At 42.5% G+C, this 17,800-nt stretch overlaps 1 protein-coding gene across 1 annotated transcript in view; it reads right to left on the minus strand.

Annotated features, from left to right (window-relative positions):
• Positions 1–17,800, minus strand: part of kcnh8 (potassium voltage-gated channel, subfamily H (eag-related), member 8) — a 409,192-nt gene that overhangs the window by 243,000 nt on the left and 148,392 nt on the right. The window contains exon 3 of the mRNA XM_041183962.1: positions 17,044–17,175. Coding sequence (XP_041039896.1) covers positions 17,044–17,175 — 132 coding nt within the window. The remainder of the gene's footprint in view (positions 1–17,043; positions 17,176–17,800) is intronic.

A 17,800-nucleotide genomic window follows, 5' to 3' on the forward strand; every position in this document is an offset into this window, starting at 1 on the left:
AGATTACACCACTCAATTATATATACACTAAATACAATATCTGTCAACTTAAATTGAAAAGAGCATGGATTATAGCAGGGATTCATATCAGGTGGTCCATGTGAAGATTTCAAGGTATATAACAGTGGCTCACTGTCTGCACTGTGAAGACAATTTAAGATCAATTTAATGTCAATCCCTGAAGGTTACAGTATTTAAGGTCACAGAGTTTTACATTCCAGCCCCAAGTCACCACTTGACACCAGCACAGAATCACTTTAGTCCCCAGCACCCACAGGACGTGGGGATCCAGAATCTGCTGCTTAGCCCCAAAGACACACAGTCAGCAGTCCATTGCTGTGTTGTCAAGGAGATGGCATCCAGTTTCAGGAGTGGAATTCTGCTCGGCTTGTTGGTAATGGACAACAGGAGAAGAGAAAGCTTGTAAGGCCGTAAACATCAGCACTCAATCAGCTTCATTGACAGCCTACCAACCACACAATGACAGTCTTATAGCCTTGCAGTGACAGTCCACCAGACACACAGTGACAATCTATCAACCACACAATGACAGTGAACCAGCCTCACAAATAACATTCTGATAGTTACCATTAACCAGAAACTGAACTGGACTAGCCATATAAATACTGTGGCTACAAGAGCAGGTCGGAGGCTGGGAATTCTGCAGAGAGTAACTCACCTCCTAGCTCCCCAGAGCCTGTCCAACATCTATAAGGCATAATTAAGGAGTATGATTGAATACTGGATGAGTGCAGCTCCAACAACACTCAAGAAGCTCAATACCATCCAGGACAAAGCAGCCCACTTGATTGGCAACCCATCCACAAACATTCATTCCCTCCACCACCAACGCACAGTGGCAGCAGTGTGTTCCTTATACAGTGTACATTGTAGCAACTCACCAAAGCTCCTTCAGCAGCACCTTCCAAACACATGACCGCTACCATCTAGATGGATAAGGACAGCAGATGCATGGGAACACCACAACCTGCAAGTTCCCCTCCAAGTCATTCACCATCCTGACTTGGAACTATATCGCTGTTCCTTCACTGTTGCTGGGTCAAAACCCTGGAACTCCCTTCCTAACAGCACTGTGGATGTACCTACACCACATGGACTGCAGTGGTTCAAGAAGGCAGCTCATCACCACCTTCTCAAGGGGAATTAGGGATGGGCAGTAAATGCTGGCCTAGCCAGTGAGGCCCACATCGTATGAATGCATTAAAATTAAAGGAAGGTACACCAGCCTCACAATGACAGTCTATCAGCCTCACAATGACAGTCCGCCAGCCTCACAGTGACAGTCCACCAGCCTCACAGTGACAGTTCACCAGCCTCACAGTGACAGTTCACCAGCCTCACAGTGACAGTCTACCAGCCTTGTAATGACAGTCCACCAGCCTCACAGTGACAGTTCACCAGCCTCACAGTGACAGTACACCACTTTCACAATGACAGTCCACCAGCCTCACAATGACAGCCACCAACCACACAGTGACAATCCATCAAGCTCACAATGAGAGTCTACCAGCCTCACAATGACAGTCCACTAACCTCAGTGATAGTCTATCAACCTCAGAGTGTCAGTTCACCAACCTGACTGTCTACTAATCTTGGCAGCAGTCTACCAACTTAAGCATAACTGAGCCAGAATTAACACTGGGTATGAAATAAAGGCAAAATATTGAGGATGCTGGAAATCTGGAATAAAACAGGAAATGCTGGTAAAACTCAGCCAGTCTGGCAGCATCTGTGGAGAGAGAGAAACAGAGTTAACGTTTCGGGTCCATAAAGCTCTTCCTCAGAGCTGAAGAGAGGTTGAAATGTGATGGATTTTACATAGATTACATAAAGTCCATCACATTTCTACCTCTTTTCAGCTCTGAAGAAAGGTCATACACACGTGAAACATTAACTCTGTTTCTCTCTCCACAGATGTTGCCAGACCTGCTGAGTTTTTCCAGCATGTTCTGTTTTTATTATTGAACATTGAGCATGACTTGTTCAAGCATATGCATGTTGATTAGGCCTCTATGGCATCACAGAATTGCTGCTCAGCACCAGCAGCAATGTCACCTTAAGTAAGTGGATTTTTCGATGCTCCATTTTTAACTGTCCTTTTTAAAATCATCTGAGTTGTATCACACAGACTACTTCCAATTCTGACACCATGCAGCATTTCAAGTTGTCAAACGAGAAAGACTTCAAAGCAAGTGTGCTCTTTACTATGGGGCCATCTTAAGCCTACATTGTAGGTGTCATCACACAAGCATCTCAGTCACATGGACCAGTCCAAGAACTTCCTGTATTTCATTACTGATGCAAACATTCAATATTGATATAGATATCATGGCCTGTGTTGAGTTTTGTAAGTCAACTAGCGATTGTTACAAATGCTCATGATGTGTTTTGTCATGTGTAAGCTCCTAAACAAAGATGGATTCGCACCTTTGAGGCAACTTGACCTCAGGCTACCCTCTGTGTGATAATTCTTCGTCTTCATTGAATTTCCAGATTACTTTAATATGATACCTGATTCAGAATCAGAGGTCAAACACATGGCAGGTTTTGATACTGATTCTCCATTTCCAAGCCACCATCCACAGCTGTGCTTTGATAGAAAGCACAGTTTGTATTTTCTGTTTGTAGCAGAAGTCTTCTTGAGCTGGACAGAATTGATATTGATATAAAAAGTACAGAAATGCACTACATGATGCAAAGCACCAGGTCTGTGTTACATACTCCAACAGGAAGGAAGGAATGTACATTTGTGAACCACACTGAACATGTTCATAATTGAATATATGGCAAATTGGCACGGAGGGACAAGCAATGTTTATTTGTGTTCACATGAAAAATAAGGCAAAAACCAGTTTTAAAAATTCTAATTGTTAAATTTTACTTAATTACATTTTGAAGTGGACAACACTAAAATCAGTTTTTAGGCTGATAAATGCCACAGTATTTGTTGAGCTATTGATAATTTTTTTCGTGGCATTAATGCGTGAATAAATGTTCTGTTAGGCAGTGAGTTAGTCATGCAGAAGGTTTAATGAGCATAATAGATCACTAAGTGTTACTTTCACAAATTATTTTTCGTGTAATGTAATAGGTGTGGTCAAAATAATACTATTTGATGCATAATAAACATTGTTGGTACATTTTACCATTAAGACTTTGTATTATGATCTTTGCAGACTGACAATGTCTGTGAGGTTCAATGATATTTTTTAAGTAAAGTGCAAGCTGATCATACAATAGCTTTCAATGGATTCTCCCCCTCTCAAAGCTCATCTCTGTGGCAACATGAATCAAATTGGCCTTGTACTGGGTAGAAATGCTAATTAGCTATCCTTTAAACTCCCAACTTCATCTTACCTTGAAACTAAATAGACAGTTTGAAGTATAATCATTCACAAAACATGATATTAACACCTTCCTGCTTTGGAGACTAACAGTCTATCCACCATCAGCACAGATGCTTTGGTCATTGTTTACAGGCATGAATACCTTGCGCCTTCTACACAGTAAAACAACTCAGGCCCTACCCAACAACCCCTCCTCAACTCCCCTTTTTATCGTTAATACCCAAAACACCTAGGCTGGCTGTCAGCAGAATTCAGAACACGTCACATGCCTACCCCCCCCCCCCCCCTCCTTGGGTCTTCCGACTGAGACAGTAGAAACAACACTTGCACAAAATGGGGCTCCCCACCAAGAAATTCCTGTTTCCTGCAGCCTGGCACCAAGATGCAGGATTGTGATGCAGGTTTAGCCCCACCTCCTAATTCCCAACTCTGACATTAAAATCCAGCCCGACTAGTTTAGCTGTCATACACCTGAGAATACTGACTGCAGCAAATTCATTTTGCAAAGAGGTCCTCAGACAGATGCTGGATCCCTAGAATGCATATTCAAAGGGCCTGCTGGTTGTCTGAGGCAGAAGACCTGGATGCCTATGGGAACCTTCATAAATATGGCAGTCAGCACTCTTCCGGCGAGAATGAGCATTTGTATACCAAACACCACAAATTTCCAGGCAGTGATTACATTAGCAATAATAAGAGGATGTAAACCAGTCGCACTGCACCAGTAAAAGTATCTTTCTCTGCACTAGAGCAATTAGCAAGCCACTTTACTCCTCCAAAATTTTGAAACATTTGGGAATCCAGATGTGCAGTATGGTCCAAGACGGCAGCAGGGCAAAATCAATTTTAGCAAGAAGGGTCTGTAAGTCTTAGTAAACACCATCATGAAGCATTGGAAACAGATTTTTGTGTTTGAATTTTGTGGATTTGTGTGGTTTTCTAATGAAATTTTTCAATTTCAATGGAAATGGCTGACTTGTTCATAGTTTCTGCCAAAACCAAAGCTATAAAGCTTCTTACCAATTCAAAGCATAATGCAGCACAAAAAAGGCACTGGGAATTTTTTAGGTGTCAAACTAAATTCAATACAAGCGGGCCATTATTTATTGTTTAACCTGTCATCCTCTGAATTTCATGAAGTACCCCACAGCCCTCTTGATGCCAATTTCTTTTATTACAGGTTCTAACTTTCCGGGGAGGAAATAGCTTTGTTCGATATTCTCTAAACCTTGCCATCACTCTCAACATGATTCATTTTCTCAAACTGTGCAGCACAGCATTCTCCACTAGCCACAGTCTATAATTTTCACCTGCTCAGAAAGAAAGGCCGAGAAGAAGTCACATATTTTTGGAATATAATCAGTTTCACATCACTGAATGCCTTAAAAAGGTCACTTAAACAGACTTCCATTTCTTGTTATAAATGATCAATTTAAAGGTTTTCTTTTTTTAGAAATGTTTCAATTTATGAAGCCTGGCACAGATACATTTAATATTTGCTGAAAAAAGGAACTGTTGATCGAGTTTAAAGATTCCTCTAGCCTTATTGATTAGACAACATGGATTTGGAGATAACCTATTGACATGGATGGGAATTGGTTAGGTAGTAAGAAATAGAGTATATACTCAAATCAGCTGGATATAATCAGTGTTATCCTTTAGGGGCAGATTTGATTCACTATATTTTCATGTTTCATTATATTTAGAGATTTTCTAAAATGAAGGAAAATAGAGAGCGTTATATCCAAGTTTGCTGATAGCACTAAGTTAGGTGGCACAGTAGATACTGCAGATGGGAGCAGAAGGTTACAAAGGGACATTGATAGATAAGGTGGGTGGATCAAACTTTGAAAGATGGAGCTGAATGTAAGAAGTGTAGGCACTTTGGACCTAAGATCAGAGGGTTTTTATTTTATGTGGGGAGAAGCTATGAATTGGGATGAGCAGTTGTTTTGGAGCCCAGGTACAGGAATCACTAAAAGCTAGTGGACAGGTACAAAGTATAATTTAAAAAGGCAAATGGAACATTGGCTTTTATCTCAAGAGGGCTGAAATATGAAAGGTTTATTTTTATTATTTGTTCATGGGGTGTGGGCAGCTCTGGCTAGGCTAGCATTTATTGCCCATCCTTACTTGCCCCTGTTCAGGGGGCATTTAAGAGTCAACCACATTGCTGTGAGTCTGGAGCCACATGTAGGCCAGACCAGGTAAGGACGGCAGATTTCCTTCCCTAAAGGACATTAGTGAACCAGATGGGTTTTTACGACAATCAGCAATGGTTTCATGGTCATCGTTAGCCTTTTAATTCGAGATTTTTTATTAAATTCAAATTTCACCATCTGCCGTGGTGGGATTCAAACCTGGGTCCCCAGAGCATTACCCTGGGTCTCTGGAACACTAGTCCAGTGAAGATAGCACTATGCCATTGCCTCCTTGAACGTTACATTCTTCAGAGTTCTTCAGAGCTCTGGTTAGACCCTAATGAGAGAACTCTGTTGAGTTCTGAACACTGTACCTAAGGAAGAATATATTGACCTTGAGAGGACAAAGTGCAGATTTACTAGAATGACACCAGGCTAAAAGGTACTAAATTATGAAGACAAGTTGGATAGATTAGGCATGTATTCCCTTGATTAGAAGTTTAAGAGGTGATCTATTTGGGGTTTTTAAAATGATTAAAAGAATTTGACAGAGTAGATAGAAACGATTTCCTCTGGCTGTGTTTACTGTGCTGCAACACTAGGGGGAGCATGTCCTGCACATGCTCAATTGCAGTGTCAGTGTGTCAGTGACAACTGGCAGCATTAAAACAAACAAATTGGCTTGACAGACTAACAATAAAGTTCAACATAACCATTTTTAGACCTGTGCGGTCCTTAACCAATTGCAAGTTATAGTATTTAATCCGCCCAACCTTTAGCAATTGTTTCCTCTATAAAACATGTTTCTGATGATCCAGACAATGCTGAAAATATATAATTAGGAAATTTTAGTAAATCAGATTCTCAACTTCTATTGTGGAGAATTGATTATATTTAGTTAAAGGACACTTTTTGGTAAAAATCAATGAAAAGGATATTTTGACTAAAGTAAAAAAATAATTACCCAACGTGGGACTCAAAATGAGAACCCTGAGATTACAAATCCCATTATCAACCAATTGAAGTGCCCCGGTTGTGCAGAAACTCCCTGCACAAAGCCTTAACACACTGGATCTAGCCTAAGGAGTTAGCATTCACATAAAATCTCATTGAAATTGCAATCCCATCACAGATTGGGATCTGGGAAGAATTGTTGCTGACAAATTATGTTTTTTCTATATGCTACAATGAAATCCTACAGTGGAATTCCCATATAATGCCACTTGGTGGGATTACTAGCAACATACACACATATAGGAATTTATATTTTTAACATTTAATTTCCCATGAGAAATGCATACATTACAGGATCCAATGCAGTGTGAGACTACATAGCCTTTGACAGACCTAAACACTTGCTGCCAACCAGAAAGGCATCAGGAGCAGTTGCACGTGAACCGGCAGTCACAGTGTGGTCTGAGTGCACATGCGCAAATGTTCTGGATGCCTTTCTGGTCAACAACAGTAGTTACAGTGATTTCCACTGCTGGGGGAGTATGGAACAAGAGGCCATAGAGTTAAAACTAGAGCTAAAAAAGTCCAGGAGTATATTAGTGATTGAGATAAGACCAATTGAAAATTTCAAAGCTGCAATTAATAGATTTTTGTTAGGCAAAGGTATTAAGGAATATAGAACTAAAGTGGTTAAAAGAAGTTAAGATACAGATAGACTATGATCCAATGGAACAGATTTGAGAAGTTGAATACCCTTCTCTTGTTCCTAAGCTCCTATTGTTTAATCAAACTGCTGATGTTCCAGGGTCCTGATTATTAACCAAAAGTAAAGCTTTTTATACACAACGTGTAAGTACTTTCTTCTGTGCTTGTTGAAGGCAGCCCTTACCCCTTCTAATATGTATGGGCTGTATTGGAAGATTCAAGCATGGTGTTTCATCAACCTGTTTGACTTTGAGGCTGAAGCCTCTGCTCAAATCTACAATGTTTTTTCTACAACCTGATTTTGTACTGAACCTGTCTTACTGCTCTGCTCTGATCTCACTCAATATTCTGAGCTGAATTTAATGGCAGTGGTGGCTGCCACAATGGGAGGGCCAGAAAGCCACCATGGCTGTTTTTTTTAGCAACCGCAAAGCTGCCTGGCATTGGAGCATCTATCTTTTTAAGACCAGATTTGAGCTCCAAGATCTCTTGGCCAGTCAGAGGGCTGGCGGCTCCTCAGTCCTAGCAGCACCAAAGGGAGCAGTGGCCACTTCTGGCACTGCAGCTGGCCAGAATCAGCCTTGTGGAGCAGGCCCGGAACCCAGGTAAATGCAGTCAGGCACAGCATGGTGAGTTGGAGGCCAAGGGGAAGTGGGTGGGAAGTGTCAGAGAGGGTGTTGCTGCAGGGTGGCCCCTTACCGTCGGGGGAGGGGGGTGGGGCCTTAGTGGGCCACACAGTGCCCAATCAGGAGCCCATCTGCACTTTTACTGGGTGACCTCCCCATGTAGAATGCCAGCAGCAGTAAGATGGGGTCTTAAGTGACCCTTGATTGGCCACAAGAGCTGCAATTGGCCTCTGGATGGGAACGCTATCCTTGACCTTCCCTGGCTCTGACTGAATCACAAGACGCTGGGAAGGCCACCGACACCCCACAACCCCCCTGCTTCACTTTCCCTCTTGATTCGATGGCCCACCAGCCCTACCTGTTCCCATGGGCTGGATTAAATCATGTTTTCTGTGTACAAAATAATTAAAAATCTAAATACATTTCCATTCATTACAAATGGCGCCTCTTTCTCTCTCAATTCAGTCCTTTACAAAAATGTCTCTTCTCTTGTTCATCTCCATAACAAGATTCTCTTTCTCATTCTCACTCTAACTCAGTCCTCCTATTTAGCCAGAGTTTCACTCTCTCTTTTCTTTTCCATTTGCTCTTTTTCTGCATTCTTCAGTAGGTTCTATCTCTTACAACCTTTGACATTGCCAATTTCCTTTCAGTAAACTCTTCTGTTCCTTTGTAGTAACTACGGTTTTCTTTATTGTGTAATGTACCTTTAAGAATAATACTTGAATGGGAAGATCACATGATCTGTAGTAACCAATAGGAGAGTAACGCAGGCTACCTCCACAGTCAGTATAGAGGTAGCGTTGGAGTTGAGAGTACATATGTAGTTGCTGCTGAGTATATTGTAAATAAACTTAATGTGCCGTAACTTCCAACTGGCATCAGAAAGTGCTGGCCCGCAGAAATGAGAAGAAATAAATGGTGTTGAAAATTGCATTGCCACTTCCGTTCGCCAGAACTGCTTGGGGCCTGCATTGAAAGAATTCTCGCAGACCCCAGCAAAGTCCAGTTCCACACCCCCTTTTATACAGCAATTGCTGCCATAAAACAGGTAAGTTTAATGGGCCAGGGAAATTGACAGGCCAGGGTCCAAGGTAAGTAGATAGGATTGGGAAGGGTGGGGGGGGGGTGTATGAGGTCAGGGTTGGGGGAGCGTCTGGAGGTCGGGGACAGGGGGTGGTTTCTGGAGGTCTGAATGTGCAGAAGGTGGGAGGGCAGAGATCTGGGGGTGGTTGGGGGGTCTGTGTCCAGAGGTCAGGGAGGTCTGATGTCTTGAAGGGGGGTGCGTTTGGAGGTCAGGGGTGGTCTCCAGAGGTCAAGGGGGTGTCCAGAGTTTGGGGGGGGGAGTATCTGGAGATCGAGGGTGGGAGGAGTGTCCAAAAGTCAGGGGATCCGAGGTCAGGCGGGAGGATCTGGAGGTCAGAGGGTCCAAGTTCCAGTATGGGGGTCGGTGGGGGGAGGTTGGGGGGTCTGGAGGTCGGGGTCGGGGGGAGGTGGGGGTGTTCAGACTTTAGGTGTCTGAGGTCTGGGCAGGGTTCCGAGGTCGGGAGGGAGGATCCAATGTCGGGGGGCTGCTGCTGAGGTCGGTGTGCGGGGGAGGTGAGGTTGTCATAAGTCGGGGGGATGGGGGGGGAGTCCTATGGGGGGGTGCTTTTTGAGAGAGTCCCTTGGGGTTAGTCTGGGTAACAATAGTTACCCAGAGTTAGAAGAAGTTTTAATTCTTCTAACATTTTCTGAGTAACTATTGGTATAACCCCAGCGGAACCATCGAAACTTACGATTTAAACCACATTTTCAGATGATTCCCAGCGCAGTGCAATTGTCCAGAGGAAGTGAGCACCTCTGGGTAATTGCTATGCTAAACCTTACCTGGGAACTTGCCTGAAGAATTCCCCATCGCATCTTTGGAGCGCCCCTCCAAATCTGACGCTGGGGAGTATGGGAGTTACGTGCCATTGTTTCCACTCAAGGAGTGTCTGCAGATCAGCCCTATTACAAATAGGCAACTTGGCCACCCTACTACAAAATGGCATGAGGTTGGGATAGGATTGAACAGAAGAAATCACGTTAGAAAGAAATCAGCACTGTACATTGCCCAGTGATTATAAGTAATAAGCTCCACTAGAATTGAAGAAGCTATCTTTTCTTAAAATGCCACATATTGGAGAATTGATCCTTTTGAACCAGCCACAGATGATTGGTCTCAATACATAGAACACCTCATGTTCTTTATTCAAGCGAATGAGATTACAGGGGAAGAGAAGAGGCGAGCGATCCTCCTGAGTGCTTGTGGGAGGGAAACCTACAAGTTGATTCGAAGTTTGATGGCACCCAGTGCTCCAGATTTAAAGAATTTCGATGAATTGGTGGACCTTGTGAAGGGACTTTTTCAACCCAAGCCCTCAGCCACGATGCAGAGGTTCAGATTTAATTCGTGAAATAGAGCCTTGGGTGAGACAAGTGCATGTTGTGTGGCAAATTTGAAGCAGGTAATGGAACTTTGTGAGTTCAGTATGATTTTGAACGACATGTTCAGAGATCATTTAATGTGTGGTGTGAAAGAGGACACTATTCAGAAAAGATTCTGAAGAAGAGCCATACGGACTCGAAACGTTAACTCTGTCTTTCTCTCATAGATGCTGTCAGACCTGCTGAGATCTTCCAGCGATTTTTTTTGGATTCAGAAAAGATTGCTGTCCGTAGTGAATCTGGATTTCAAGAGGGCACTAGAGATAGCGCTGGCCATGGAAAGCGCTGTAAGTGATTCACAAGCAATACAGGGTGCACAGAATGGCGCTGTCCTTCACATCAGGCGGGAAACCTCAGCTGAAAGTGTCAAAAAAAATGCAAGACTCTGCCGAGAAGCGGAAAATAGCCAAAGAAAAATAACAGCAGCAAAATCGAAGAATAATTTTAATAGAGGGGGAAACAATCAGTCTTTTAGTGATTGACAGTTTAAAGAAATCAAATGCTACAGTTGTCACAGAAATTGACATATGACAAGACAGTGCAAGTAAAAATTCAAGCAGGCTTGTAAACAAAAGAAGAAGCCCAATGAAATCGACAATGTACAAGAGCCTGAAACAACAAATTCTGATATTTACTTGTTGTTTAATCTGAAAGTTGAAAAGACAGAACCAACATTTGTCACAGTAAATGGCAAACCTGTTAGAATGGAAGTGGACATGGGATCTTCCACTACTGTAATTGGGGAATATACTTTCAGATATTTGAATAATGGTGAACATTAATTAAGCTTGGAGCAAACAGCAGCCAAGCTAAAATCATACACAGGTGAAGACATTTAAGTATAAAGCACAAGCAGAGTAACTGTCCATGATGGGAGCCAATCGGCACAGCTACCCGTGATGATGGTAGTAGGTGAAGGGCCAAGCCTTGGGCAGGCTGGTTAAAGGAGATTAAGTTAGACTGGTCTGGAATCTTCCAGTTTAGAATAAGTTGATTACCAGAACTACTTAGAAAGTATGCCACCTTCTTCAAGGATAAACTGGGAAAAATCCAGGGCCTGCAGGTCAAGATTCAAGTGGACCCGGAAGCAATTGCCTTTTGGTGTCTCCTCAGCTTGTGCCATCTTTCAGAGAACAATGGAAAGCTTACTGCAGGGTCTGCCCCAGGTTGTAGTCTATTTAGTGATGTATTGGTGACAGGATTCACTGTAAAAGAGCATTTGGCAAATGTAGAAGAAGTCTTAAAACGTTTCTTCCCAGCTGGAGGGGGTCTAAAAAAGAAAAGTGCACATTCCAAGCGAGGGAGGTAATCTATTTGGGTCACTGGGTAGATTCACAGGGCCTCCACCCAGTAGAGAAAAAAGTGAGAGCCATAAGAGAGGCACCTATGCCAAAGAACACGTTAGAGCTCAAATCATTCCTTGGAATGATCAACTATTATGGATGGTTCTTACCCAATTTATCTACAGTGCTGGCCCCCTGCATTATCTACAAAAAAGAACCGACATTGGTCTTGGGAAGCACCCCAGCAAGAAGATTTCATAAAGCTGAAACAGTTGTTGCACTCGTCCAATCTATTAGTGCATTATGACCAGATGAAAGAATTGGTGCCAACATGTGATGCATCTCCCTATGGAATGGGAACAGTGCTCTCTCATTGGATGGACAACAGCGCAGAACAGCTAATAGGTTATGTACCAAGAATGCTCACCACAGTGAAAAAAGGATACTTGCAGTTAGAAAAAGGCCTGTCCATCATCTTTGGTGTCAAGAAATTTCATCATTACGTACATGGCTGCCACTTCACAATCATTTCGGGCCACAAATCACTGTTAGGTTTGTTTAATGAGGAAAAGGCTATACCACCCATGGCCTCAGCAAGAATACAAAAATGGACCTTAATTCTGGCAGCATACAAATACACTTTGTACTTCGGCCTGGCAATCAAATCGCAAACGCCGAGGCCTCTAGTCACTTGCTACAGGAGCTTGTTTTACTGTTAAATGTCTTAGATACCTCGCCAGTATGTGTTCGACAGATCAGAAACTGGACATGTTGGGACCCAGTCCTATCTCAGGTAATGAGAACAAGTGCTACATAGTCAGTCACAGGAGCCCATATCTGATGAAATGAAACAGTGCTTCAACAGAAGACATGAAATAACCAGTCAGGATGGCATCTTATTGCGGGGAGCACGAGTGATAATTCCCCAAAAGGGAAGGGAGACATTTTTAATTGAACTACGCAGTGACCATCCAGGGATTTCCCAAATGAAGACCAAACATGCAGGTCTCTATGGTGGCCTGAGATGGATGGTGAAATAGGGAGTTTAGTAAAGCACTGTGTGCAATGTCAGCAACTGCAAAAGTTGCCAGTGACAGCTCCATTACACCCATGGGAGTGGCCAGGTAGACCTTGGGTGCGATTACACATGGACTACATTGGACACGTTGGCTCTTTCCTGGGAACAATGTTTCTGCTCATTGTCGATGCCCATTCAAAATGGTTGGACATATATGAGGTGAAATCACCAATGTCAGCCACTACAATTGAGAAACTACATCAGAGTTTTGCCATTCCTGGACTACGAGAAGTAGTCATTTCAGATGACGGCACGGCATTAACGAGTGCTGAGATTCAACAGTTTATCAGCCTCAATGGTGTCACTCGTGAAAACTGCACAGTACCACTCTTCCTCAAACGGTTTGGCCGAAAGGGCAATTCAAATGATCAAGGCAGGCATGAGAAAGCTAACTGGTGATACCTTGCCAACTAAGCTAGCACGCTTTCTTTATCATTACTGGACTACCCCTCACACAACAACAGGTGTCACACCTGCGGAGTTATTGTTGAAATGCCGTGTCAGGATGAGATTGAGCTTAATAATGCTGAATTTAGAGGGGAAGGTGGAAATGAGTCAGGGAAGCCAGAAAACTAGACATGACTCGACTACAGCTCCTCACACCCTGCTTCCTGTAAGGACTCCATCCCATTCTCTCAATTCCTTCGTCTCCGTCGCATCTGTTCCGATGATGCTACATTCAAAAACAGTTCCTCTGACATGTCCTCCTTCTTCCTTAACCGAGGTTTTCCACCCACGGTCGTTGACAGGGCCCTCAACCGTGTCCGGCCCATCTCCCATGCATCCGCCCTCACGCCTTCTCCTCCCTCCCAGAAACATGATAGGGTCCCCCTTGTCCTCACTTATCACCCCACCAGCCTCCGCATTCAAAGGATCATCCTCCGCCATTTCCGCCAACTCCAGCATGATGCCACCACCAAACACATCTTCCCTTCACCCCCCTTATCGGCATTCCGTAGGGATCGCTCCCTCCGGGACACCCTGGTCCACTCCTCCATCACCCCCTACTCCTCAACCCCCTCCTATGGCACCACCCCATGCCCACGCAAAAAATGCAACACCTGCCCCTTCACTTCCTCTCTCCTCACCGTCCAAGGACCCAAACACTCCTTTCAAGTGAAGCAGCATTTCACTTGCATTTCCCCCAACTTAGTCTACTGCATCCGTTGCTCCCAATGTGGTCTCCTCTACATTGGAGAGACCAAACGTAAACTGGGCGACCGCTTTGCAGAACACCTGCGGTCTGTCCGCAAGAATGACCCAAACCTCCCTGTCGCTTGCCATTTCAACACTCCACCCTGCTCTCTTGCCCACATGTCTGTCCTTGGCTTGCTGCATTGTTCCAGTGAAGCCCAACGCAAACTGGAGGAACAACACCTCATCTTCCGACTAGGGACTTTACAGCCTTCTGGACTGAATATTGAATTCAACAACTTTAGGTCGTAAGCTCCCTCCCCCATCCCCACCCCCTTTCTGTTTCCCCCTTCCCTTTTTTTTTCCAATAAATTATAAAGATTTTCCTTTTCCCACCTATTTCCATTATATATAAAAAAAAACCCACTAGAGCTATACCTTGAGTGCCCTACCATCCATTCTTAATTAGCACATTCGTTTAGATAATATCACCAACTTTAATTTTAACACTTATGTGTTCTATTGTACTATTGTCGTTGACATCTTTTGATGATCTGCTTCTATCACTGCTTGTTTGTCCCTACAACCACACACCCCCACCCCCCCTCCACCTCTTTGTCTCTCTATCTCTCCGCCCCCCACACACACACCTTAAACCAGCTTATATTTCAACTCTTTCTTGGACTCGAACGCAAGTTCTGTCGAAGGGTCATGAGGACTTGAAACGTCAACTCTTTTCTTCTCCGCCGATGCTGCCAGACCTGCTGAGTTTTTCCAGGTAATTCTGTTTTTGTTTTGGATTTCCAGCATCCGCAGTTTTTTTGTTTTTATGACTGGCATTGTTGCAAGAGGAAATTTACCATGGGAGAGCCGGTATACGTGAAAAACTTTGGGGAAGGACCAATGTGGTTACCGGGTGAAATAAGTGCAATGACTAGACCTCTATCTTACCGCATGGAGGTGGAAGGCCGGATCATCCGTAACCATGTGGACTACCTAAGGAAGGGAGAGACAAATCACCAAGACTTGGTTCCACCAGTGACCATGACCGGGTCTGTGTTTCCTATTGAGGATACTCAGCCCAGGACTGACATGTCTGATGTTCCTTTAAAAGTTGAGGATACAGAACTGCGAGTGCCCATCAAAGCACTTGATGTTTAAGCAACTCCGGAAAAGGAGGTTCCTGACAAGGAATCTAAAGTTGTGGAGCTGCGACGTTCCACACATGCCAGGAAACCACCTGAAAGACTGAATTTATAAATTCCTTAACCAGTGTAAATATTATGTTGTCTTGGAAAATATGTACTTGTAAATATAATACGTGTAGCCAAGTTTAAGGGAAAGGAATGTTGTAATTATGGTTTTGTTTAGTGTGTAATGTACTTTTAAGAATAATACTTGTTAAGGAAGTAGCAACCAATAGGAGAGAAGCGTGAGCTACCTCCACAGTTAGTGTTGAGATAGATTTGGAGTCGAAAGCACATATGTAGTTGCTGTTGAGTAAATTGCAAATAAATTTAATGTTTCCACCCAAGAAGTATCTGCAGATCAACCCTATTACAAATAGGCAACTCCGTCACCTTACAACATCCTTCAAAATATATCCTTTCACATGTTTTCATGTGTTCTCTCTTTACCCACACCCATCAAACATGATCTCTCTCTGTCCTCTCTCCCAACAGATTCTCTTTGCTTTTGACAGGGTCCTTCTCTATTACTTAACATGAGGTAGGCTTTCTTTTTCAGCCCCTGTTATGACACAGCAGTTGGTAAAGCTGAATTATTTAAAAATCTCAGAGAGAAACTTTAAACAACTGTAATAACCTCTATTTTTAAGTGATATGTTTGAGATGCAACTCTAAATTCAGGGATCAGACCACCAGTTCTCGAGATGTTTTATATCAGAATACATGAGACATTTATTAATTTACATGTGCTAAATATATAAATATAGCTGCAAATTACTATCATAACTTTTAACAAATTCCAAGAGTAACCTTCACTAAGGCAACAGCAATCAATAGACTTTAAGCAGACACCAGACAAAAGCATTTTCACCTTTCAAATTCAAAATGAGGTTCCTTTCACTTTGGTTCCTTTGCAGACACAGTGGTAGCCTTACAGGCTTTTATTTTACATTGCCTCTGCCCTTCACACATGAAACTGCTGTCTGTTATACCTAGCACATCTCATTGAATGTAAATTCTCATTGTATCACCAGCCTCTTTGAACTCCACCTTTTCTAACAATAATATAAACATTGCTTGGTCTCTGCTAGCTAGGTGCCAGATTTCACTCCCCTTCTTGAATGCTCTATTCAACAAATGCAAATGCACTCTACCTTACTTACATCTCAAAACTAGTATACATCAAAGCACCCAGACCAGTTAGCTTTAATCCAATTAAGACACACCCATATACTAACCCTGTATTTAAAAAAAAACAATTTCCAATAACATTATATACATTAATAGCTTCATGACAACTCCTCTGTGAGATCAAACAATGGAATGACAATTAGGCAGGTTATATAAATGGCAAGCAATCCATTCTGCCAGATTACTGTCCAGGCAGTGAAGATAAATATCATCCTCATCTCCCTCTTCTCTTCAATCCCAACATTTTATCTCTCTCTCTCATCCTTCCTTGAATAATTGTTATCTCTTCCTCTAATAGACTCACTACATGTTTTTCCCCTTTAAATCTCTGTCACCTTCCCTCCTTCATTTAAGTTTTAAAATAAACTTTCAAGAAAGGAGAAGCAAAAACAGACTGACAAATGCAAACTTTCTTTCAGAGCCAGGCAGCTATGGCAGCTATGGCTGGATTTTTGTGGAATTGGGAGACTCCACAGACCTTTAAAAATGGTGGACAGGACCTGGATGCGAATGTACCGCCCCCATTTATGACAGATCCAATTTTTGTCAATAGGGGAAAGATGACAGGTGTGACTCATACAGGAGGGAAACCCAAATTCAGCAGGACCATTTGAACTCAATGCTGAGCTCAAACAGACCCCATTTTGGCTATTGCCTGGTGGGAGTCAGCAGAAGTGAAGGCTTTAAAGACAACTAACTGAGGTTTGATGTAATTTCTGAGTGTGATATATGCTTTGGATAGCAAAATCTGAAAATAAACAAAACAGCAATAACAGATTATTCATTGTCAGTTTCCTTTGTCTACAAAGTCATTTTTATTGCATTTTACATGGAACCTGTAGCAATAAATAGAATCAAATCCCATTGCCTTCAATAGCTAAGGAAAGTTTCAAGATGAAACACTGACCTTCCTTTTTATCCTCCTGGGCAATCTTCACTTTGGTAACTGTGATGTCTTTGAAGGATGCCAAAAAAAGAACTACATCTCCTTTCTCATTTTTAATTGGCACAACATCAAGTAGGCACCAGAATGAATTACCTGTAAAGATTAATCAGAACATTTACTTTCTGTAGCATATCAAATTTCAACTTCACATAAATTGCAAAGAATCTGCAGAGGGCAAACAAACATTTACAAAGATTATGGAAAAGAGCATTTTATTTTAGCTAGCCTTTAGCTGAAGCAACCTTTTGTATGTTTTGTGCTTCTTAATAATATGAATAAAATGGTTATAGAATTGTTTGTTTTTTTCCTCTGACACCTTTATCTCCCTGGGTCTAAGTGACAGAGGCAGTAGGGTGGGTGACCAACATCCATTTGAGGATATCTGAGACAATCTATATTAACAACAATTAGATGGTTAATTCTGAATATTTTGTGCCAATAATACAGGGCCAATTTTTACTTTGTAGCATGCCAAATTTACCTCAAAATTACCTGAAGATGTAGGGAAACAGTTTAATCAACTGACCAAAATAAACTCAAACAGAAGTGGCCCACATGAATGTTCAATGTGCAGGTAAATGTTTGCTTTGAATTTCAGTCCTTACAGTGTGCTTACTATCTATCACTCTTCAGAATCAGCCTTCCGTTATCTGCGGCTAAGAAGAACTAAGATATGTTCTTCAAATGGCAGCCTTCACCTATCGTTACTATCTACTGC

This window comes from Carcharodon carcharias, chromosome 3 (assembly GCF_017639515.1).
Source record: "Carcharodon carcharias isolate sCarCar2 chromosome 3, sCarCar2.pri, whole genome shotgun sequence".
Classification (NCBI taxonomy): Eukaryota; Metazoa; Chordata; class Chondrichthyes; order Lamniformes; family Lamnidae; genus Carcharodon; species Carcharodon carcharias.